Below are 21,310 nucleotides of genomic sequence, written 5' to 3' on the forward strand. Positions count from 1 at the left end.
CGCCGCGAAGCACGGAGGAGACCGACGTACGGATACAGATTTTTATTACCCAACTGGCACACCACACCCCCCCAACCCATCAAATAACATTCCACAGTCGGTTTCACAACCGGAAGGGGGCGGCGGGGGGTGCATGTGTCACAAGCGGGGGGGAGGGAAAGGCCCGGCCCCCCCCCCACCCGCCGGGCCGGGCCTCCCCCAAATATATAAATCAAACCTGATGCGAAAAATAAATACGAATTCCCGGAGAGGGGGGGTTGCATAGAGGAAGATTTAATAAAAAAAAGGGTTTTTTTGTCTTGTTTTATTATTATTATCATTATTAATTATTATTATTATTTCGAGTATCTCCCCGTGGAAGGACCTAGGACCTGATCGTCGAGATGTGATTAACAAAAATAATTAACCTTCTCCCAATAACTTACAGAGTTCACCCATGGAACTTGTGCTTTTTTTGGGGGGGTGGGGGGTGTGTGTCTCTCCCTCCCCGCCCCACACCAGGCACCAAGCTCTGGGGCGGGGGGTCCGGCCGGTGCTCACCGGGGGTCCCACGTCCTGCCCCAAGGAGGTCACCGGGGGGTTTGGGGTTTTGGGGTCCCCCGGTGCTGGGGCGGGATGGACACACACACACACACACACACACACGCACACACACACGGCGCTGGCCCCCTCCTGCCTGTACAACTTTGGTCGCTAGCTTTGTGCCGCCCCGAAAAAAATGGATCCTGCACCCCCCCACCCTTCACCAATCCCCCCGTCCCCCCCGGCACAGATACCCTGAGATGTCCCAACCTGCTCGCCTCGGCGGCGACGGGGAAGGCACCGAAACCGCTAGGGTGGGGGGGCCGTCCCTGCTATCCTCAGCACGCTCGTGACGCGGGTGGGTGGCGTTGGGGCTGGGGAGGGGGGGATCGCCTGGCATAGCCGGGGGTCTCAGTTGTGGTCATGCCTGACTTTGCGCTGGAGACACCTTGTACACGCCGAGCCCATTCCCTCAGCCTCAGGCCTGCTGCCGAGCTCTCCACTGCCGCATCCCCCAGTGCCCCAGGCCAGCGGGAAAGGGGAACAGGCACGGGGAACGGGCATGGCCTCGCACCGCTTCACTGAGAGAAGGACGAGACGCTGCCATCACGCCGCACCCCAGGCGACCCCGTCCACCGTCGCGCCCCAAAAACACACGAGAGGGGCCAGGATGCCCGTCCTGGGGGGGCCACGGTGGAGCCCCTCCCCTGCCCCGAAGCAGCCTACGAGACCTGAAGCTCCCTGAGCTGAACGAGCGCCGTTGGCGAGGCAGCCAGTGGAGAGTTGCACCGTCTCCACTGCCATCCATTTAAATTAATTAAAAATAAGCCACTCTGGAAAGCAGCAGCAAATCCCAGCTCCGTTTCACACCGCGCTGCTGCTGCCTCCTCCAGCTCAACCGGGCCGACGACGACCGCAGCACCCGGCATGGCGTCACCGAGGAGACGGTGAGTATTTCCTACCAGGGAAAGGGTTCCTAAAACAGGCACGCGAGATCCCTCCCGGCACGTGCCAGCGGAGCCAGGGTCAGATGGAGTTTTCCAGAGGGCTGTGGTTGCTCCGGCGGCTCAGGCAGTTCCTCTCGTTCAGGAGACTGGTGGTCTCATCGGTGGTGGCGGAGGGTTCCAGTTTCTCCAGTAAACCGGTGTCCGGTTTGGGGGCGTTGCTGTCGGGGGACTGGGGGCAGCTGTCCATGCGGGAGGCTGTCAGGCCGTTCTGGTATTCCTGCCGCGTGATCTGTGCCAGGGAAAAAATAATAAGGGGGTGGGGATGAGGAGCGTGCCGGACCCTGCCGATGGCGTCCCTGTTCCCATGCCGGTGGGCACCCGCCTCACCTTGACAAACTGGAGGTCGGTAAGAGCGCGGACGCTGAAGTCTGCCACATACTGGGCGCCAGTGCTGGCGTTGAGCTGGTTGTTGCTGCCGCTGACAGGGGAGGAAATGGAGTCGGAGCGTTCGTGGTAGCTGAGGGAGGCTGAGCGGTTCAGGCTGCTGACGTGGGACGGGGAGCGGATCTCTGCGGGGATGGGAGGGACTGGGTTAGCCACACCGCAGACCCCCTACCCCGGGGAGGGTCCTATGCCACACTGAGATGAGGCGTGGCAACTCTCAGTTACAGGGTGCTGAGCCCCTGGTGACGCCGGCCCCGGCTCCGGCACGTGCCAGGCAGGGAGAGCCCTGTCCCACGGGCGCTGGGGACACGGAGCCCAGCGGTGACAGGGAACGATGGGATGTGCGTCCACCTCGGCACAGCCCTGTGCCCCCCATGGCTGAGTGCTGCTGTCCCTGAGCTCTGCCGGGCAGCACCAGATTTGATCCCTGCCCGTTGACTACCGAATGGCCACCGACCATGGCCAGGGAGTCTGCAGCCCTGCCAGTCCCCCTGCTCCAGGGCCAGGTGCTGCCAAAGGGACAGAGGACCGGGGACAGGCCTGGCCCAAGGATGCTGTGACTCCCCGGACCTGTGGATCAGCCACCCTGCGTGGGGTTAGGGACAAGGTGGGGGTTATGGGGACAAGGAGGGCATGGTGATGTGCTTGGAAAGCCAGGGTGACGCAGGAACCGCATGCAGCAGCAGGGAGACTGGCACCTCCTCACCAGCCAGCCAGCGCAGGGACAGCCACCACACCGGGCTGCCCAGTTGGCGCTGTCCCCCTGCTCCTCCTCCCTATCCACAGCAAAGGCAGCCGGGAGAAATCGGGGCAGTTATGGGGTGTGCAGGACCCTAACACCAATGTGAGTGGGGCCAGGTAACACTGGGCAGCGGTGCTGCCCAAGCTCCAGCCCCACGCCTTTCCTCCTCCAGAGGCACTTGGATGCAGGATGGCAACCAGGACGGCCTCCCGGCACACGGAGACGAGGCAGCGAGTAGCCGGCCTGGCATGGGGGACAAAATACCCGGTGCTGCATTAATGGGGTGAGGATGCCCAATATGGCGGGTTAATGCGGTCACAGCAGGGTTTGGCATGTCATGCAGCCGCACCGTTTACCTGTCAACCTGGCAAACAATGACCCTCGCTTTGTGGATAGGTGCCGGGGCTGGGCTGGGAGGGCTAGGGCAGAGAGACGGACAACACAACACACAGGCAGAGGAGAAGGTCAAGAGAAGCCTCTGGGCAAAGGAGAGGGCGGCTGTGGGTACCTTTGCCCCTCACGGTGCCCATGGATGGGTGCTGGTGACCCCATGACGCCAAACTGAACTGTGAGGGTCGGTGTCCGGCCGCTCGCAGAGCCGGGCAGCGACAGGAGGGCAGCCCGAAATTGGGACAGCGGGTTTTCAGCCTCCAGCTTGGGCACAGACCCTCCACTCACTGCCAGACACACTCGGGGTGCGGGTCCCTGAGCACAAGTGCCAGGGGAGGTGCTGGCCACGCAGCCCCCCAGCACGGCTTGGGGGGCACGGCTTGGGGGGCTCGGAGCCTCCAGCGTCTCCTATTTCCAGGTCTAAATCAGGGTGGGAGGGCTCTGCCCGCACTGGCAGCCAGGCGATCGGGGGGTGCTTACCGGACACAGGAGAGGGGCTGAGGGCCATCACCCCATAATAGGAGAAAGCTCCCGCTTCAAACTTCATGCATTCCTTGCCGGCCTCCACCTCCACCTTGCCCTGCAAGGGAGAGACGGTGCGTAAGCCACATCCCGTGGTGCTGGGCTGGATGAGATCCCCGTCATCGCAGCCTTCCCAGGGTAATGGTTCACCCAAGGGACCCCACACACGTGGCTGGCAATGCCACCCTGCGCCCGGGTACCTGCAGGATGAGGATGAAGTAGTCAGCTGCTTTGTTCTTGCAGTAGAGGAAGTGGCACGGGGATTTCTTGTTCTCCTCATCGAACTTCAGCTCCTGGATGACGTCGGAATATTTGAGGAGCCGCAGCAGGATCTTCTCCGAGATGAAGTTGGGGGTGAAGAGCATCACCTCTGAGAGTAAGAGGGGAAGGTGGGGTCAGAGCTGCAGTCCTTGTCCCCCTCCCGTCCCTCCAGATGAAGGTGCATCCCTTCCCGTCCCTCGGGGTGGTTCCCTGGATCAGGCTGAGCCCCAGCGACACCTCCCTGGGGCAGAAGCCCATGAGTCTGGCCCCAACACCAGCCCCAGGTCCCCAGCAAGGCCAGCCCCAGCCTTGGGGGGACACATGCCAGCCGGGGAACAGGACCACCTTGGAGGGACAGGGACCTGCCAAGCATCAGAGGCAGGGCTGGCATCCCTGAGCCCCATCCCTTCTCATTTTGGGTGGGGGGACAGAGTGGAGGAAAGTGGGACAAGATGCAAGCACCCCATAATTTCTGAACGAGATGGCTGGAGCGACAATTCCTCGGCGGGGGGACGGGAACGGAGCACACGCTGCTGCCAGGGAGGCGGCAGCATGCTGAGCCCAACCAGATCTGTGCCAGGGAGCTGTCAGTGCCAGCACTCCACAGCCGAACTGAGCCCAGGGGTGTCTGGAGCCATGGGGGGCTTTCCCCTGCCAAAAAACTCACCTGTGGAGAGGAAGCGGTGAGCGGCCAGCAGCAGCTGCGGGGAGACCTTCACCTTCAGCTCGCTGATGGGGTCCTTGAAGGCCGAGAAGTCCCGCTTGTTCTTCTGGTTGCCCACCCGCTTCCTGCTGCGGTTGTCAGCTGTGGGGAGCAGGGTATCAGGGGGGGCAGGCGGGACCCTGGCACGTGACAAGGTGGGGAGAGGGGCCGAGCCCAAAACCTACTGTACGTATCCGACTCGTCCAGGATCTCCGACTTGATGATCTCCTCGATGACGTCCTCCAGCGTCACCAGCCCCAGCACCTCATAGAAGGGGTCTCCCTCACCCTCGTTGTTCACCTTCTGCACAATGGCCAGGTGGGACTTCCCTGTGGACAGACAGACAGACGTTGGAAGGGAGACCACCCCCAGTGCACCCCTAGCCCCACTGCTGGGTCCCAGCACCCAGGGATGTCACCGGGACCAGCCCTTCCCTCCCTGCCACCCTCCTGGACAGGAAACAATAAACCAGTTAAAATCTAAACGGGTGCCTGGGCTGGGTACTAATTCCCAGTGTAACGACAGTAATTAAGCCCTTGACAGTGGGACTGGTACAGCTCAAGGCACCTCCTCCGCGCTGCCGTAGGGTGCGGGCTGGGCCGGGGGTTCACAGGAGATGGGATGTGTCCCCAAAGGAGCCCGTGCCATGTCACCAGAGCATGGCACAGTCCCGGCGGTGCCAGGCAAGCGCCTGTGGGCTGACGGCACCCCGGCATGGGGGGAACGACGCAGCTATGAATCAGGTCTCTGCCAGCGGCCCTGACCTCTCCAGATTTCCTCAGCGGCTCTGCCAAGCTGACCCAGGGTTGTCCCATCCCAGAGGAAATGCTCCGGACACCTGGCGCTGCAGCGGCTGCCTGATCACGGAGCCAAAACATCCGGGGAAAGAGAGCCAAGGGTGGCCAGCCACTGCCCAGCCGGCCCTGGCCATGAGCAGGCAGGTCCTTGCTGGCAGGAAGACCTCCCCAGCCCTGAATTAACAACTCCCCTCTGCCGGCCTCACTCCACACAGGCAGGACACAGTTTGCCTTATTCTAGCTAAATCCAAACCGCTGGCTCGTATTGAAGCTGGCGTCGCTCTTGCCCCAGCTGCCTGACACCTGCCAAGCCTTTCCACGAACTGACGTTTCTCCTGCTTCATCCCAAAATTGCGCCGAGCCACCACGAAAAACTCCTCGGAGGAGAAACATCCACCTCTGCTCTGGGGAAAGGAGCCGAGCGGCTGCGTGGAAAACCGCAGCATGCCCAGGCCAGACCAATGCACCCGCAGGACCGGTATCCTTAGCCTGGGGAAACTGAGGCACGGAGGAAGGCAATGTTCCCTCCCTGACCTCAGCGCAGCCCAAAATAAAATCACTTCTACCTCCTCAAGCACCATGCTCACCCCTAGGCCAGCAGCAAGGTGCCCTGCTCGCTGTCCCACTCCGGCTCCAGCACAAATCTGCCCTCCTCGATGCTATCTGCTGTTTAATTTTAGAGCTGGCGGCTGCAGGCCCCTTGTCGCTCAGGGAAAAGCTCATTTTAGGGATGGGCACCACGCAGCTCCCCTTTTTCTCCTTCTTCAGCCAAACTCATGCAGTTCAGGTAACCCCGCTGCAAAAAGGCATTGCATAGAGGGGGGAAAAGACCCTAAAATTGTTGCTTGGGCCGTGAAAACGCCTTACCCACCCGTCTAACCCCCTCGGTGAGGCACGGTGGCTCCTTCACCGACGTGTGTGAGGCAGGGAAAGGTGAAAGGATCAGGGCTGCGGGGCCAGCCCTGATTAGTCAGGCAGAGGCTCCTCTCCGGGACGAGCAGCCAAGGCTGAGCTTGGAGGGGAGCGGCCAGTGGCAAAGCAAACACGGGGAGCCCAAACTGCCAGAGCAAAGGGCGCAGTGCCAGCTGCTGCGGCATCGCCAACAGGGTGTGACCTACCATGCACACCACCCTGGGACCCCCTTTGCCATGATGGTCCCCACACGAGGAGTGAGAGCAACACCCCGAGCCTGGCAGGGAGGCTGGGAGCTCCCAAAGTGTCGTTCCCCACTCAAAGCTTCATGCTGGCAATGCGCCGAGAGAAGGAGATCAGGAACAGGCGCCGGGCCGAGCGCCAGACGTCACTGTGGGAGCTGTCACCCCAAGGCCAATGTCTGGGACACCTCAGTGGCAGCAGGGGGAGAGGTCTGGCTGCCGAGCGCTGCGATTAGGACCATCAGAAGTGTGGCTGGTTGATTTTTCCCTCTTTAGCCTTTTGCCAGGCGTCTCCCGCTTCTGATCCGGGTTCCGACCAGTGGGATGAGGGCAGAGACTCATCGCAGTGCTGCATCCACGAGGAACGGGGTTCAGAGAGGGACCTCAAGAACAGCCCAGGCAGCGGCCCCACAAATTACCCACTCCTGACCCAGAGAGGCAGCGATGAAAAAATAACAATACCAGACACGGGCGGCTTTGTAACCGGAATGAGCGTGCTTTAAATCCTTTAATAAGGATTCATCGGAGAGAAAGCCAGTGCCAGCAGCCGGGATAACTCCAGCTCCGGCAGCAACAGGACTCCACTTCTATACTGCTGGTTTTTGGAAATGGGGTGGAGCAGGACGGCTGTGCGCTCCTACGGCGGTTCTTGAACTGGCGTGAGATGAACTGAAGGAAAAGCATTTGCCAAGAAGGTTTTTCACAATCACAGCAGCTCCAAGACGATGAGATAGGTTAACCGTTGGACTCAATGATCTTAAGGGTCTTTTCCAACCTTAACGATTCTATGATGCTGAGCCACGACCAAGGGGTGTTGTTCCTGTGCTGATATTTTTGGGTGCCAGGGAAGCACGGTCGCAAAGGGAGGCAGGAGCAGAGCTGCTGTCTCCTACCTACCCTCAAAGATCAGCCAGGCTTGGACCTACCAGCTCCCAAACCCTCGCCCAAGCTCACACTGAGCTCTGGATGCTGCAGGAGGAATTATTAGATCCCCTAAATCTTGGCAAGACCCTCCCCAAAACGTCCCCAACTGCAGCAAACCGCCCAGCTCTCGTGATGCGCCCAAACCTCCGCTGGGCGAGTGTAACAGGAGCCAGAGGAGAGCGCGGGGTCATGCACAGCTGAAGGTTGGCCTGGCATCACCTGGCACAGCTGCTCCACAGCTGGGCTCTTTATTTTATCCCGGCCCAGACGCAGGCAGCCGGTCCCACAGCAGCAGGAGCTGTCAGAGGCTGGGGAGGGCAGGGGGGTCCCCTGACTGGTCTGGCAAAGCCCTGAGCAGGGGGGGCAGGTCAAATCCTGCCTTGGAGCTAACACAACCTTTCCTGCTCCCGGTGAGATCAGTCTCTGGTGAGCCCAGGTCCCGCTCCTCCTCCCAGCCCTCCGGCTGCACTCGGTGGCTGCACTCGGTGCCCCAATGTCGTGAGCGGGAAGCAGAGCGGGGATGGGGGCCTGCAGCGAGCGGCGCTCGCCGTTCCCTGTTGCAGGGAAGGGCCCAGAGGAGAGAGCCAAGCCCAAACCAGGGAGCCGAGCAATTTTCCAGCAGCTATTCAAGGGCCTCCAGGGGCGATAATCAAAAACGAGGAGCAAGTAAACACTCCCAAAGTGTTCCTCAAGGCTGGCGCTGAGCGCTGGTTGCTCCACCACCGACAAAGCGGCGGCTGTCCCTCCCCGGCACAGGCGCAGTGCCGTTACACACCAAACCCCGGAAGCCCGGGTGGTTGTGGGCACCGAGCAGCTGCCCTGGCTCGGTGCCGTGCTGCCCGTCCCCAGCAGCGCAGCAGCGTGTCCCCAGGTGCCCAGTCCCCTCTGAATCACGACCGCCCGAACCGTGGGGACCCCAGGCAGCCCCAGCATGGGCAGCTCCAGCCCCGGAGGGCAAAACTCCCCAGAGTTTTGCTTCCAGCATCTGCCAGCCTCCTCCGAGGGGAAGAAAGTAGCACCCTGTGGAAGCATGGCACCCCCCGACCCCCTCACCCTTTTTGAACTCCTCTAGCATGGCATCCAGCTTGGTGTCGTGGAAGACAACGTGGACAGGGTGGTTGTAGAATTTGGTGATGGTTTTGAGGGGGGTGCAGTCATCGGGGTCGACGAAAGCCAGGTCCTTGACGTAGAGGATGTCCATGATGTTGGAACGCTCGTCCTCGAAGACGGGGATGCGGGTGTAGCCGCTCTCCATGATCTCTGACATGGTGTTGAAGTCCAGGATGGCATCACTGTTGATCATGAAGCAGTTCTGCAGCGGGGTCATCACATCCTCCACCGTCTTGGTACGGAGCTCCAGGGCTCCCTGGATCATGTTGAGCTCCTCCCTCACCAGGTCGTTGTAGGGTTCCGTCACCTTCAGCATCTCTACCAGCTTCTCCCGGTTGTAGACGGTGCCGATCTCCTGGCCCAGGATGCAGTCGAGGAGCTTGCTGATGGGGTAGGAGAGGGGGAACGTCACCAGCATGAAGAACTTGGTGACTACAATGGTGTTGGCGCCCACGGCCAAGCCGTGGCGGGAGCAGAGCGCCTGGGGCACGATCTCCCCGAAGATGACGATGCCGATGGTGGAAGCAACAATGGCACCGATGCCAGAGCCGATGAGGTCATCGAGGAGGATGGTGAGGGTGGTGTTAACCAGCACATTACCCAGCAGCAGGGAGCAAAGCAAGTAGTTCCCCTTACGGCGAATGGGCTCGATCTTACGGGCGTAACGCTTCTCCTTGTCGGTGCCGCAGTTCTGCACGATGCGCAGCTCCATGGGATCCAGCGCCATGAGGCCCAGGTTGAGCCCGCTGAACATCCCCGACAGCACCAGCAGCCCGGCAATGAGAATCACCTGCAACCAAAGGGGCAGCAAGGACTTTTTCTCCTCCAGCACCACGATACGTCCATCGGGGCCTTGGTGGGGCAACCAGGGCTGGCCGGGCCGGCGCTGGGTGCAGAGGACGTAGGTCTTGGCCTGCTCGTCCTTGCGCAGGGGCTGGACGCGGACACGCAGCAGGGCGGAGGTGTCGCGGGCCTCGGCCGGGCCGGGCTGCACCAGCAGGTCCTGGGAGCGCTCGGGGCAGGTGCCGTTGGGAACCGAGGCGTTGCTGGCGAGCCGCAGCTCGGCGAAAGCCACCCGTTCGCCGGTCCGCGGGCCCAACCCCAGCCCGTAGAGGCGGAGCAGCACCTCGCTGCCCTCCGTCACACGGATGGGCCCGCGGGACGGAGCCCCCGCCGCCGGCTTCGTGCTCTCCTCCAGCCTCATGCCCAGGATCACGCTGTCCCCCGACGGCACCGCCCCGCCGGGCAGCGCCAGCAGCAGCAGCAGCGGCGGCAACAACGGAGGAGACGACGGGGAAATCCCGCCGGAGCCGCCGGGGCTGGGGCCGCTGGGGCCGCCGCCACTTCGCTGCCGCCCGCCGCCCGGCGCCATGTTAGCGCCTCGCCGCCGCTGCACTCGCGGTCGCGTCACACGCCGCGTCCCCGCCCCCCGCCGCAGGGGAGCGCGTCACTCGCCGCGCCCCCTCCCTCCGCCCGCCCGCGGCTCGAGGGCCTTAAGGGGGCGATGGCAGCGGGGGAGGAAAAGAGTGGGCACCGCACGGGGGGCGGCGGGGGGGGGAGCGCGGCGTCACCTGAAGGGGACGCGTGGGGGGCGGCGAGGAGCGGGGGTGGGCGCGGAGAGGAGCGGGGGGTGCATGGGGGTGTCCGTTAGATGGGGGTGTCCGTTAGGTGGGAAGACGGATGCGGGGGGCGATCCAGGGGGCACTAGGACCTGGGGGAAGGGGGGGGGGGCGAACCAGGAGGGGGGCACTAGGACCTGGGGACGGACGGACGGACACACACACACACGCGCGCGCACACACACACACTAGGACTTGGAGGGGGGACACACAGTAGGACCTGGGAGGGCATTAGGACCTGGGGAGGGGGCACTAGGACCTGGGCGGGGGTGCGGGGGGAGGACACACATTAGGACCTGGGGGGACACACTAGGGCCCTAGGACCTGGTGGGGGAGGGGGCACTAGGACTGGGGGGGGAGGGGGAGCACTAGGACCTGGCGGGGGACACACCAGGACCTGGGGGGCACTAGGACCTCTGGGAGGATGGACGCACTAGAATCTGGGGGGGGGGGCACTAGGACCTGGGGTCTGGGGGGGCAGTAGGACCTGGGGAGCACTAGGACCTGGGGTGGATCACTAGGACCCGGCGGGGCAGGACTGAGGCTGGGGAACGGTAGGGCCGGTGGGCACCAGGCGCCGGCGCGGACCCTTTAAGGCGGCCGGAACTACATTGCCCATCACCCCCCGCGCGCGCCCCGCCTCTCAGTTAACAGACAGGCCGCGCGGCCAACCGGCACGCGGCGCGGCGGGGCGGCCAATGGGCGGGCGAGGCGAGGCGAGGCGAGGCGAGGCGAGGCGAGGCGAAAAGATGGCGGCGGTGGTGGTGGGCTGGTGGTTGGCTGGGCTGTCGCTGCTGGTGGTGGCGCTGGCGGTGGGCGGGCCGCGGGCTGAGCAGACGGAGGAGCACCTCAAGCGGGAGCACTCTCTCTCTAAGCCGTACCAGGGTGAGTGGGGCAGGGGGGCGGCGGCGGCGGACCGTGCCCGTTACCGGCGTCCGGTGCCGGCGCCCGGTACCGATGGTGGGCGTGGGCCGCAGGCGTCGGATCGGCCAGCTCGGGGCTGTGGGACCTGTTGGGCAACGCCATGGTCATGACCCAGTACATCCGCCTCACCCCCGACGTGCAGAGCAAGCAGGGAGCCGTTTGGAACCGAGTGGTGAGCTCGGGGGAGGGACCGGAGGGCACCGGAGTGGGCGGGGGGGGCTGAGGGAGAGGGTCGGGACTGGGGGGTGCCCCCCGTGGGGGCGGGATAGTGGCGGGAGACCGGAGGAGCGGGGTTAGGCCAGGTTGAGGGAGCGGAGGAGGGGGATTTGGGGGCTTGGGGTGGGCATAGGGGGGCTGGGGGCCGGGGAGGGGGTTTGGGGGGGCCGGAGGGGAAGGGACTGGGGGCCAGGAGAGCGGGGGAAGGGGAGGGGGGCTGGGGAGGGGGGTGGGGGGGCTTACGGGGGGGTTGGAGACTGAGCCGGGGGTGGGGGGTCCCTGAGTGGGTTTGGGGTGCGGGTGCATGGGCAGGGCTGGGGGGGGGCTGGGGGCCTGGGGAAGGGGGTGTCAGGGGGGCTGGGCAGGGCTGGGGCAAATGAGGGGGTGTGTGGGGGGCAGGCCAGCAGGTATGAGGGGTTTATGAGGAGGGGGGCGTGGGGTGGGATGGTCTGGGGGGCTGTGGGGACACAGCGGGTGTTTGGCCTGGGGAGGTTTGAGGGTCTGGGCCAGGGTGGGGGTGGTGGTGGTGGTGGGGAGTTGGGGTGGGCTATGGAGGCCATAGGGTGGTGGGAAGCTGGATGGGGGTGTTGAGCGGGGAAGGGGAGGGCCATGGGGGTTGGAGCTGGGGTGGTTTGGGGGCCTTTGGGCTGGGGGTCCCAGCAGCACTTCAGCTTCCAGCCTTTGGCGTGGCGATTCCTGCTAGGGCTGAGTCCCCGCCGTATGAATTTGGGGTGCCTGTGCTGACCAGCTTGGGGTCTCGGGACCACCATGGTTGGAGCACGCCCGCTGCCCCCTTTGCCGCGCCCACATCTCTGAGTGGGGCAGGTAAAGTGGCAGCTTGATGTGGCATGACAGCGCTGTGCCCATGAGCCTTTTGCCCAGCAGACAGCAAGGCTCCCTTTAATACCTTGATAATTCCTGTTGAATTTAAATTTGGGGTTGAAATCGGTGGGGTTTTTGTGCCCCACCGCTCCGCAGTGATTTAGAAAATGCCTTATGAGACCAGAAGCAATCTGTTACACTCAGCTTATATTGTTATAAAATATTGAGGGAGGGTTTTTTTTGCTTGGGTTTACAGCTCCCACAAAATGTTGTGGCTTCCAAGCGAAGCCACTGGCCAGCTTTACAACATTATGTGAGTAAATCTGTTACAAGCTCGTCGTGTTGTGTGCCTGGTAACTCAAGAAATAATTGGCTCATCAGCAATTAAGAAGCTGGAGCTGCTCCTCGGGCTCTTTCTGCTCTCTTTTTCCCAGGCGTGAGTTATTAATTTTGCTGGAGTTGCTGTTGCCTCAGAATAGCATGAAGTCGGAATCGATTCCTTGGCTTTTTATATCATTGGATAACAACCAATTCCCTTGGGATTAATTATTCTTGCTTGCATCCAAAATATAGGACAGCATGGCCTGTTGGCAAGGGAAATAGGGAGCGGCAGCGCGCTCTCCGGTTTGGCGGTGCTTGGAGCTGCTGGTTGTTGCAATGGGCAGGGGACAGCGCAGCCGGCTGCAGTGGTCCATCCCTGCCAGCCCCTCACCTTCGTGGGCAGGGAAGCAGCGGGTGCTGGCATGAGGGACACCCTAATTTCATGTCCTTGCTCCTTTTGCAGCCGTGTTACCTCCGAGACTGGGAGATGCAGGTGCATTTTAAAATCCACGGACAAGGCAAGAAAAACCTGAATGGAGATGGCTTTGCTATCTGGTACACCAAAGATCGCATGCAGCCAGGTAAAGCACCGGTGGTAGCTGCCGGGGTGGAGGCCATGCCTCAAGGGGAAGGTGTCGGGCGGTGTGTGCCACCTTCTCAAGGACATCTTCTCCCCCATCTGTAGGCTCACTCGGGGAAATCACAGTGGGGAATTGCAGCATTGTCTGGGGAACTGCAGTGTTTTGGGGCCTTAGGGCTTTTTTTCTTTCACCCTGGCAGGCAAAGAGGGAGTAACGACCGTGCATGAGGCTGCCTCTGAGCTTTGGCACCTTGTGTTGGGGGTTTACGGGGGTCCTGGGAGGCTGGAGTCAGCTCAGGGGTAGATGGCTTTAGGATTGTTTTGCCCTGATCTTGAGATGGGTGGTGTAACAGGAAGTGTGGGGCCTCCTGTGCTGGGAGTTAGCTCCTTAAAAAACAGACTACAGAGGAAGCTTGATCCTTGACCAGCAAAGGGTAGGGGATTTAATCTTGTCCTCTGACTTCCTTGCCGGGAGGGTCTGTATACTTGATTAACTGCTCAAGGCTGCATGGAGCTCTGTAGTGCTTGGCTCTGTCTCTGGCCTTTGAAGAGGTGACGCAGCTCTGTCCTACAGAAGCAGGTGGAAGCTGGGGCCAAAAGATCCCTCCCTGCTGATCCCCCATCACAGTATCTGACCTGGGTCTCCCTGCCACAGTGATGTTAACAAGCCTTCGTGTGCCTTGACCCTGTACATCTTCCCAACTCGACTTGTGCGTGGGTTTTGACGTGGAGTTATGTGACTTGAGGGTAAATCTGCCCCTGTGTAGTCTGGAGAGCAGCTGCCTCATCAGCTGATACAGAGAACAACACGAAGGAATGGGTAACAAACCCTTTGCAACACCTGCCTGACCTTGCCACCCTTATTCAGAGCCTCTCCTTTCTTCTAGGGCCAGTCTTCGGAAGCAAGGATAATTTCCTGGGCCTGGGAGTATTCGTGGACACCTACCCAAACGAGGAGAAGCAGCAGGAGGTGAGCTAGGACAGATAAATGGGGCTATGCTGCTTGCCAGCGGCCTGCAGAGTGTGGTACGGGCAGCACCAAGGTTATGGCTTGCGTTGCCGTGAACACAGCTCTTCATCGGCGTGGTGCGATCTTTTTTGAGCTCTTAAATCAGAGACCAGATATTACTCTGCTTCCTCTCCACTGTCTTTCCCTGCCGTGCTCTGTGTAGTTGTTTTTTCTTCCTAGTGAGGCAATAACTCTTCAGAGACGTGAAAAGTTGCAGGGTAGTTTTGTGGTCAGCTTTACCCAGAGAAAAAGCTCTCAGGGCAGGAGAAAACTAGCTGATGACACTACCTCTGCATTGTGAGCTCCTGTGCTTTCTGGAGGCTGCCAGCAAGTAGCGCTTGAGGTGAAGCTGTACCAAGAGCGTGGTCTTTGTAGACCTTGAGTAGAGTGGTACCCGAGCTGCCAGCCCAGGCCTGCCTGCACAACGGGGCTGTTTCATGGCAGCTAGTCGCAAGAGGCTTTCCCTGCTCTCAGGGATGCAGCGTGACTGCACTCTGCCTCTTTGAAAGATGCCCGTCTGAAGACCTTTGTGTTCCTGATGCCTGTGTTGCTTGTTTGGGGTTTATTGGCGTGCCTTCCTGTGGAGAAGGGAGTGCAGAGGCAGTTAAAACTGGGCCCTTCCCACCCTGATGCTGGAATCGGTTTCATCACTCCAAAACCAAAGCTGGACCCTTTCTTAATTCTAGCTTCCCCTAAAAAATAGGCACTGTTTTACCCCAAGACCTTGGCGCTAACCCCACCGCCCCACAGGACCCCCTTCATCCTGGGGAGAGAGACAAAAGGGTGCAGTTGGGATGCACCCTGACCTTGGAGCTGCTGAGTAACTACCGGCTTTTGTTCAAATATCCAAAGCAGACGGCTCTGGCTCAGGGGTGGACTTTGTGCTTGTAAAAGCCTTTCTGAGCCACCTGACGCTGCGTTACCAGCAGCACTCGGGGATTAGCATGGCGTTGGATGGATCTTCTTGATTTGCAGGGTGGCAGCTCTGCTTTTGTGGGGTAAAGAGATGCACAACAGGTCTTATTTAAAAGAAATAATCAGTGGAACACAGGTGTCTGGCTTCCCAGCACAGTCTGCAACTGGAGGGGGCTGCCCTCCTCTGGTCAAGCACTGAGGAAGGGAAGAGATGGAGAAAAGCGCATTGGCCAGTTGCTGTAATGGTGTATGGGTTCACAGCTGCTTTCTCTCTCCTTTAAAAGGACAAAAAGTGTCTTATTCTCGAGGGAAAAGGGACAGGGTTAGTTGTGGGTCCCTGGGGAGCGGTTGTGGCCAATGTGTCCCCCACTGGCTTTTGTGCGAGTGAGCTGCTGCACAACAAGGAGGAGAAATGCTGTATGTGGCAACACTTGACGTGGCTTTTGCCCACCGACACCGTTTCCTAGCCGTGTGTCCTGAGATTAGGCGCCTAACACCTAAACCTTCCTCTGCTTTAGTCTGTACTAAGCCAATAATATGCTGAGCTCTCTAGGGAGGAAGTTTCCAGGTTGCAGGTTAATACTAAACTCTGGTCTGTGACCTTCTTGCTTCTGTGCTCTTTCTTGCTTTGCGATAACCCTGGACTGGCAGGCTCAGAAGAGGAGGTACAGCCTGGGGAATCAGGTACTTGTTCTCGCTGACCTACCCATTCCCAAGTTGTCGGGTTTCACCTTGGCTCACAGCCCCGGAAATCCCTTGTCTGAGCCCCGGAAATCCCTTGTCTGAGCCCCGGAAATCCCTTGTCTGAGCCCCGGAAATCCCTTGTCTGAGCCGGGAGACTGCATGGAAACCGGCTGTCCTCCGTCCCGGGCGTCGGGGAGCTGAGGCTGAGCCTGAGGAAGGCTGGGGGATGAAGTGAGATCACGCTGTTGTCTTGTTGGGATGGATTCTTGGGAGGTGAAGGAGTTTGGGGGCCATATGGCTGTCACACCTCTTGACCCCAGAGGTGTGCCAGGATGCACGGGCAGCCGGTAGAGCCGAGCCGTGGCCGGCGGGGCAAGAGCAGAAACTAACCCCCGGCCTTGCTGTCCTCACAGCGCGTCTTCCCCTACATCTCAGCCATGGTGAACAACGGCTCTCTCACCTACGATCATGACCGGGACGGGAGACCAACGGAGCTGGGGGGCTGCACGGCCATGGTGCGCAACCTCAACCATGACACCTTCCTGGTGATCCGCTACGTGAAGAGGAGACTGATGGTGAGTGCTACCTGCCAGGGCAGAGCGGGCAGCAGGGCCGCAGCGGGGCTAAGGGAGTTTCTTCTTTCTCAGGTGTTGATCGATATAGATGGTAAGCACGAGTGGCGAGACTGCATCGACGTGCCGGGTGTGCGCTTGCCCCGCGGGTACTACTTTGGGACCTCTTCTGTCACCGGAGACCTGTCAGGTACTGCCCTGGGGCCCCCAGCCTTGTTTCCCAAGCAGCTCTGGCAGCTCCTGTGCAGCTTTGGGTGTCTGGAGGTGCAGCTCGGTACCTGGTGGGGCTTACAGAAGCATGTGAGGACCTTTCTATGCTTTAAATGCCCTTGAGCTGTGAGCAGGAGCCTTGTTTTTTATCTTGCAGCAACTCCTGAGGAGCCAAAAGCCTGGTCTGGGCACGTTGCTTTCCCGAGCACTTTGTCTAGGCAGCGCTTCCCACTTTCCTTGAGCTCCCTGCGGGGCCGCAGCCTGACCTCAGCAGCCTCTCTTAACAACACGTGGTGAAGCGGCTGTACCGGCTCAGCCGGAGGGTCTGTCTCCAAAACATGTGCCTTGGGAGGAGTAAAAACGGGATGAGCACTGAAAAAAAATCTCCTGTACTTTCCTGCTGCAACCCGTGGTGCCTGGGTTAGCCCCAAGGGCAGCGCTGGAAAGAACTGCCATCGCTGCAAACACCCCGGATGTTACAGCCAAGCCACAATGCTTACTCCTGCTTTCTGACCGTCTCTGGGACACACTTGGGTGTATTTTGCTTTGGATTTTGTAGCCTGAAAGCTACCGCCCGCCCGTTATTGAGGGAAGGACCAGCCAGGCATGCCTGGAAATGGTGGTGCAATAGGGGCCGATGTAAATTTGGTTTTGCAGAGAGCTAAAGCCCTTTACCTTCCTCGGCATAATACTTCTCTCCCGGCGCTGGTCCAGGTGCTCTGAGGCCTGACGTTACCCCGCTGTGCCTCTTTCGGCAGGTTTTAAGCCTGATTTGAGTTATGCCTCTACAAAAGTGTGTCGATGGCCAGTGTCTGGGCCCATTGTTGGCTCCAACAAAAGTTCCTTTTCTCTCTGATCTCTGCCCAGTGCCTGGGGAGCTGGCAGGCTGGCGTGGAGCGCTCGCCTTGTCCCACTAGCAACTCCACCATTGCAAGCAAAGGAAGCAGGGCCACGTGAGGCCGATGCTAACGCATTCCCTTCGGGTGGCCGAGTGGTTTCGAGTCAGATGATCTCCTGGTCTGGGCTGTTGTTTTTCAGTTTAAGTAGCTTAAAGTTTCCTGTTGGCAGAAGGCCCTGCGCTGTGGCGCAGCTCTCAGCCCGGCGTAGACCCTGCCCTGCGGCAGTGAGTTTTCCCCCCTTGGGAGGGGAGAGCCAGCGCCTTTGCCCCAAGTGATAACATCCCACGGTGCTGCCTGTGGCACTCGAATCCCTGTCCAGAGCCATATTTGTCAGTGATGCCTCAGGACATGCTTCTGCTCTGCTTCCAGACAACCATGACATCATTTCGCTCAGGCTTTACCAGCTGACAGTGGAGTGGACACTGGAGGAGGAGAAGTGGGACAGAGAGGTGTACCTGCCAGTCGTGGACAACCTGAAGCTGCCAGGAAGTGAGTATGAGCTGCCAGCCTCATTCAGGGGAAGGCGGGACCAGCCGGGATTTGGGGGGACCCGCAGCTGTGGTGCTTGTGGAGCAGAAACCACGTCATCTTGCCAGCAAACCAGCCAAGCTCCAGCTGGAGTTGGGAGTTCCGTGCCCCGTTCCTCCCGCCGATGGTTGTTCTTGCCCGCTGTGTGACACAACCAGTGTCACAGCCCATCTGTGTTCGGCGTGGGTGTAACGGGCAGCAGCGCTCGCCCTTGGAGAAGTGCTGCCCTCCCGGAGGCCCCCAGCCTGCCGGGCTGAGCATGTCCGCTCCGCTTTGGTCATGCCATGAACAAAATGGGGTGTGCTGGTCCACTGGAAGCTCACAGAGGTTTGAACCTCGATGGTGTCATCTCCCCTCCAGAAATCCCACCGCAGACGTGTCCATGAGCCCCTTGTGTGCCCTGAGGTCTCATGGCTCTGGCCCTTACAATGAGCTGGGACCAAAAGCTTTGGGAAGCCAAATCCTGGGGTGGTGCGAACCTGGCAGGGTGTGTGTGGGGTTACTGGTGTGTCAGTGTGGGGCGGTTAAACGCCCCCACTGCAGACAGATCTCAGCTGGGTTTCAGGGTGCTGGGCTCTCTGGGGGCTTACGGGCTGTTTTTCTTCCTCTGTCATGCAGTGGAGGCGCTGCTGGAGCCCATGAGTGGCCTGGGTCTTTTCTTAATCGTCTTCTTCTCCCTTGTTGCCATTGTTTTCACCATCGTCATTGGAGTCATCGTCTACAACAAGCGGCAGGAGCAGAGCCGGAAACACTTCTATTGACTTGGGAACCCCTCCCTGGGATGGCCTGTTGCTAGTCCCTTGCTAGCCATGTCCCGACTCCCACCTGTTCCAGACTGGCCAGAGCGTGATGGACTGACCCTCACAGCAGGGACCCTTGTGTCCCTCTGCAAACCCCAGCAGGGACGGCTGCCGTTTCTTATTGGACTCCGGAACTCCCATGCCGCTCCCGATGGGAGCAGGGGATCCCTAGCTTGGCATGCAACAGACTGGGAGCTGAGCGCCACGGGGACAGACTTGCTGTCCCCCGAAGGAGCTTTGCTTTGTGAGTTGTTTAGGAGGACAGGCTGTGCCATGGGGTGCTGGCAGTGCTGAGCCATCTCTCTGCCATCCAGGGAGCCTGACTGTGGGCAAAAGTCGCCACCTTGGCTGTGAAATCCTGCCTGAGGGATGCCAGCGAGCTCCCGCTTTCCTCACCAGACTCCTACGATAACCCCTTGCAGCGTTACCGTAACCCTCGCAACCCCTTGTCTCGATCAGCTTCATTTCCAGGAGGGATTTTCCAAGCTGTTCATCCCACTCCGGCTGTTTTCCATCACCTGCCTTAGGCTGTCTTTGGAGACTGGACTGCTTTTCTTTGTAATTTGGATTCCCCTGCTGCTGTGCGACCCCTCTCTGTCCCGCTAGTCGCCAAGGTTTGGTGTTTTGAGGCAGGGGATGCTCATGGCTTTCCCTGGTGGCGAGGCAGGTCGAGCTGGGAATGTGTCTGGCTGCTGGGCTTGGCCCTTGGGGAGCAGCCGGTCCCCTCCGCGAAGCTGACCCGGGGCAGCCCCTCACTGCAGACCCCTCCTTGGTTTGGGGTGTAACGCTGGGTTCCCCATTTCTAGTAACCATTTAGAATCATAGAATCGTCAAGGTTGGAAAAGACCCTTAAGATCATCGAGTCCAACCGTTAACCTATCACTGCCAAGTCCACCACTAAACCATGTCCTCGAGCACCACATCTATCCGTTCTTTAAATACCTCCAGGCATGGGGACTCAACCACTTCCCTGGGCAGCCTGTTCCAATGCTTGACCACCCTCTTGGTGAAGAAGTTTTTCCTAATATCCAACCTAAACCTCCCCTGGCGCAGCTTGAGGCTGTTTCCTCTTGTCCTATCACTTGTTACTGGGGAGAAGAGACCGACCCCCACCTTGCTACAACCTCCTTTCAGGTAGTTGTACAGAGCAATAAGGTCTCCCCTCAGCCTCCTTTTCCCCAGACTAAACAACCCCAGCTCCCTCAGCTGCTCCTCATAAGACACGTGCTCCAGACCCTTCACCAGCTTCCTTGCCCTTCTTTGGACACGCTCCAGCACCTCCATGTCCTTCTTGTAGTGAGGGGCCCAAAACTGAACACAGTACTCGAGGTGCGGCCTCACCAGTGCCCAGTACAGGGGCACTATCACCTCCCTGGTCCTGCTGGCCACACTATTCCTGATACAGGCAAGGATGCCATTGGCCCTCTTGGCCACCTGAGCACACTGCTGGCTCATGTTCAGGCGGCTGTCAACCAACACCCCCAGGTCCTTTTCCGCCAGACAGCTCTCCAGCCACTCTTCCCCCAGCCTGTAGCGTTGCATGGGGTTGTTGTGACCCAAGTGCAGGACTCGGCACTTAGCCTTGCTGAACCTCATACAGTTGGCCCCGGCCCAACGATCCAGCCTGTCCAGGTCCCTCTGCAGGGCCTTCCTAGCCTCCAGCAGATCAACACTTCCACCCAACTTGGTGTCATCTGCAAACTTACTGAGGGTGCACTCGATCCCCTCATCCAGATCATCAATGAAGATATTGATTTGCTGCTGCCTTTCGGAGCTCAGCCCCTCTTCCTGCTCCACAGGGCTGCTGCCAAGCATGCCACCACCTCTGCATGCCTCCTGTCCCGGCGTGGCCTCCTGCACTGGCGCTGTTTGCATGTCGTGTCGTGGCTTCTGGCGGCTTTCCCCTTGCTGCTTGCTGCATCCCGGGGCCCCTCTGAGGAGGAGCTGAGCCTTGTGGGGCAATTCCCCTGCCTCTTGGAGTCGGAGCTCTCGCTGCCTTTCAGGGAGTTGTAGTTTATTCCTACCTCAGTGACTGCTTTGGTCAATGCGTTTCTCTTGCCGGTCTTCGCAGCCGCCTTCGCCCCTGGGGACTTCGTTGGTAGCTCACAAGGTGATGGCACGGAGGGCGCGGGGTCCCTGGAGGGACCCAGGAGAGGGAGAGATTAGGTCAGTTTGTCCCAGGGGAGTCCTAGTGGCTCTGGGGACATCAAGATGGCAAATTTGACACCCTGCCAGCCCCATCAGCGGCAGCACCCTCCTCACTGGTGTCCTGGGGAGCTGTGTCCTCGTGCCACGGCTTTCCAGGACACTCGCACCTGGGACAGATCCCCATGGGGGTCCCAATGGTGCCCGGAGGGGCACACGTGTGGCCAGTGATTTTTTTTGGCAGGATGCTGTCGCCGGGGTAGGTGGAAGGTTTTTTCAAAGTGCCCAATGGTCATTGTGGTGTGAAAGGAAAATTTTTCTGGTGTTTTGCCTCTTTTTACCCGATAACCAGGAGCGAAACGTACGCGCTTCTCCCTGGAGCTGTAACTGGTGTCTGGGAATAAACATCGGGGTGTGTGTGTGTGACGTGGCCATGCTTTTTGTCACCACCGAGTCCTCTGGATGCACCATTTCCTCCCCAAAATGATGCCATCGAGTGCTGTAGCAAGTTGGGGGCCACGTTCCAGTGCCGTGGGGCTCCCCAAAATGG

The 21,310-nt window shown here is 60.0% G+C and overlaps 2 protein-coding genes across 4 annotated transcripts; one reads left to right on the forward strand and one right to left on the reverse strand.

Annotated features, from left to right (window-relative positions):
- Window positions 1–613: 613 nt before the first annotated feature.
- CNNM4 (cyclin and CBS domain divalent metal cation transport mediator 4) lies at window positions 614–9,921 on the reverse strand. Its single transcript, XM_087762853.1, has 7 exons — window positions 8,460–9,921; window positions 4,717–4,860; window positions 4,496–4,633; window positions 3,768–3,937; window positions 3,526–3,625; window positions 1,857–2,038; window positions 614–1,758 (listed from the first exon to the last, which is right to left on the reverse strand). Exons 1-7 carry the CDS (start codon window positions 9,886–9,888, stop codon window positions 1,549–1,551), a joined length of 2,373 nt encoding a protein of 790 aa, XP_087618979.1. The 5' UTR covers window positions 9,889–9,921; the 3' UTR covers window positions 614–1,548.
- Window positions 9,922–10,869: 948 nt separating this feature from the next.
- On the forward strand, window positions 10,870–21,190 carry LMAN2L (lectin, mannose binding 2 like). Of its 3 annotated transcripts, XM_087762852.1 has the most exons (9): window positions 10,882–11,020; window positions 11,113–11,231; window positions 12,882–12,999; window positions 13,886–13,968; window positions 15,574–15,606; window positions 16,020–16,181; window positions 16,254–16,368; window positions 17,657–17,776; window positions 18,434–21,190. In XM_087762852.1, the coding sequence occupies exons 1-9, from the start codon at window positions 10,885–10,887 to the stop codon at window positions 18,574–18,576; spliced, it is 1,029 nt and encodes a 342-aa protein (XP_087618978.1). In that variant the 5' UTR covers window positions 10,882–10,884; the 3' UTR covers window positions 18,577–21,190. The 3 variants fall into 3 exon arrangements, with proteins under 3 accessions (XP_087618977.1, XP_087618978.1, XP_087618976.1); XM_087762851.1 differs by lacking the exon at window positions 15,574–15,606 and having other exon boundaries at window positions 10,870–11,020; XM_087762850.1 differs by lacking the exons at window positions 15,574–15,606; window positions 17,657–17,776; window positions 18,434–21,190 and adding an exon at window positions 16,546–17,644 and having other exon boundaries at window positions 10,885–11,020.
- The last annotated feature ends 120 nt before the right edge of the window (window positions 21,191–21,310 follow it).

This window comes from Nipponia nippon, unplaced genomic scaffold, assembly GCF_047370975.1.
Source record: "Nipponia nippon isolate SJK-2023a ecotype South Korea unplaced genomic scaffold, ASM4737097v1 scaffold_27, whole genome shotgun sequence".
In the NCBI taxonomy this organism is placed as follows: domain Eukaryota; kingdom Metazoa; phylum Chordata; class Aves; order Pelecaniformes; family Threskiornithidae; genus Nipponia; species Nipponia nippon.

What these genes read in the sequence shown, in the direction of transcription:
- CNNM4 (XM_087762853.1), bottom strand. Translation starts at nt 9,888, where the DNA reads ATGGCGCCGGGCGGCGGGCGGCAGCGAAGTGGCGGCGGCCCCAGCGGC. An exon ending in GGACGAGTCGGATACGTACA is followed by an intron (nt 4,634 to 4,716) that starts GTAGGTTTTGGG and finishes TGCTCCCCACAG; the next exon opens with CTGACAACCGCAGCAGGAAG. An exon ending in TCACCGCTTCCTCTCCACAG is followed by an intron (nt 3,938 to 4,495) that starts GTGAGTTTTTTG and finishes TCTTACTCTCAG; the next exon opens with AGGTGATGCTCTTCACCCCC.
- LMAN2L (XM_087762852.1), top strand. Translation starts at nt 10,885, where the DNA reads ATGGCGGCGGTGGTGGTGGGCTGGTGGTTGGCTGGGCTGTCGCTGCTG. An exon ending in ACGAGGAGAAGCAGCAGGAG is followed by an intron (nt 13,969 to 15,573) that starts GTGAGCTAGGAC and finishes CTGGACTGGCAG; the next exon opens with GCTCAGAAGAGGAGGTACAG. An exon ending in ACGTGAAGAGGAGACTGATG is followed by an intron (nt 16,182 to 16,253) that starts GTGAGTGCTACC and finishes CTTCTTTCTCAG; the next exon opens with GTGTTGATCGATATAGATGG.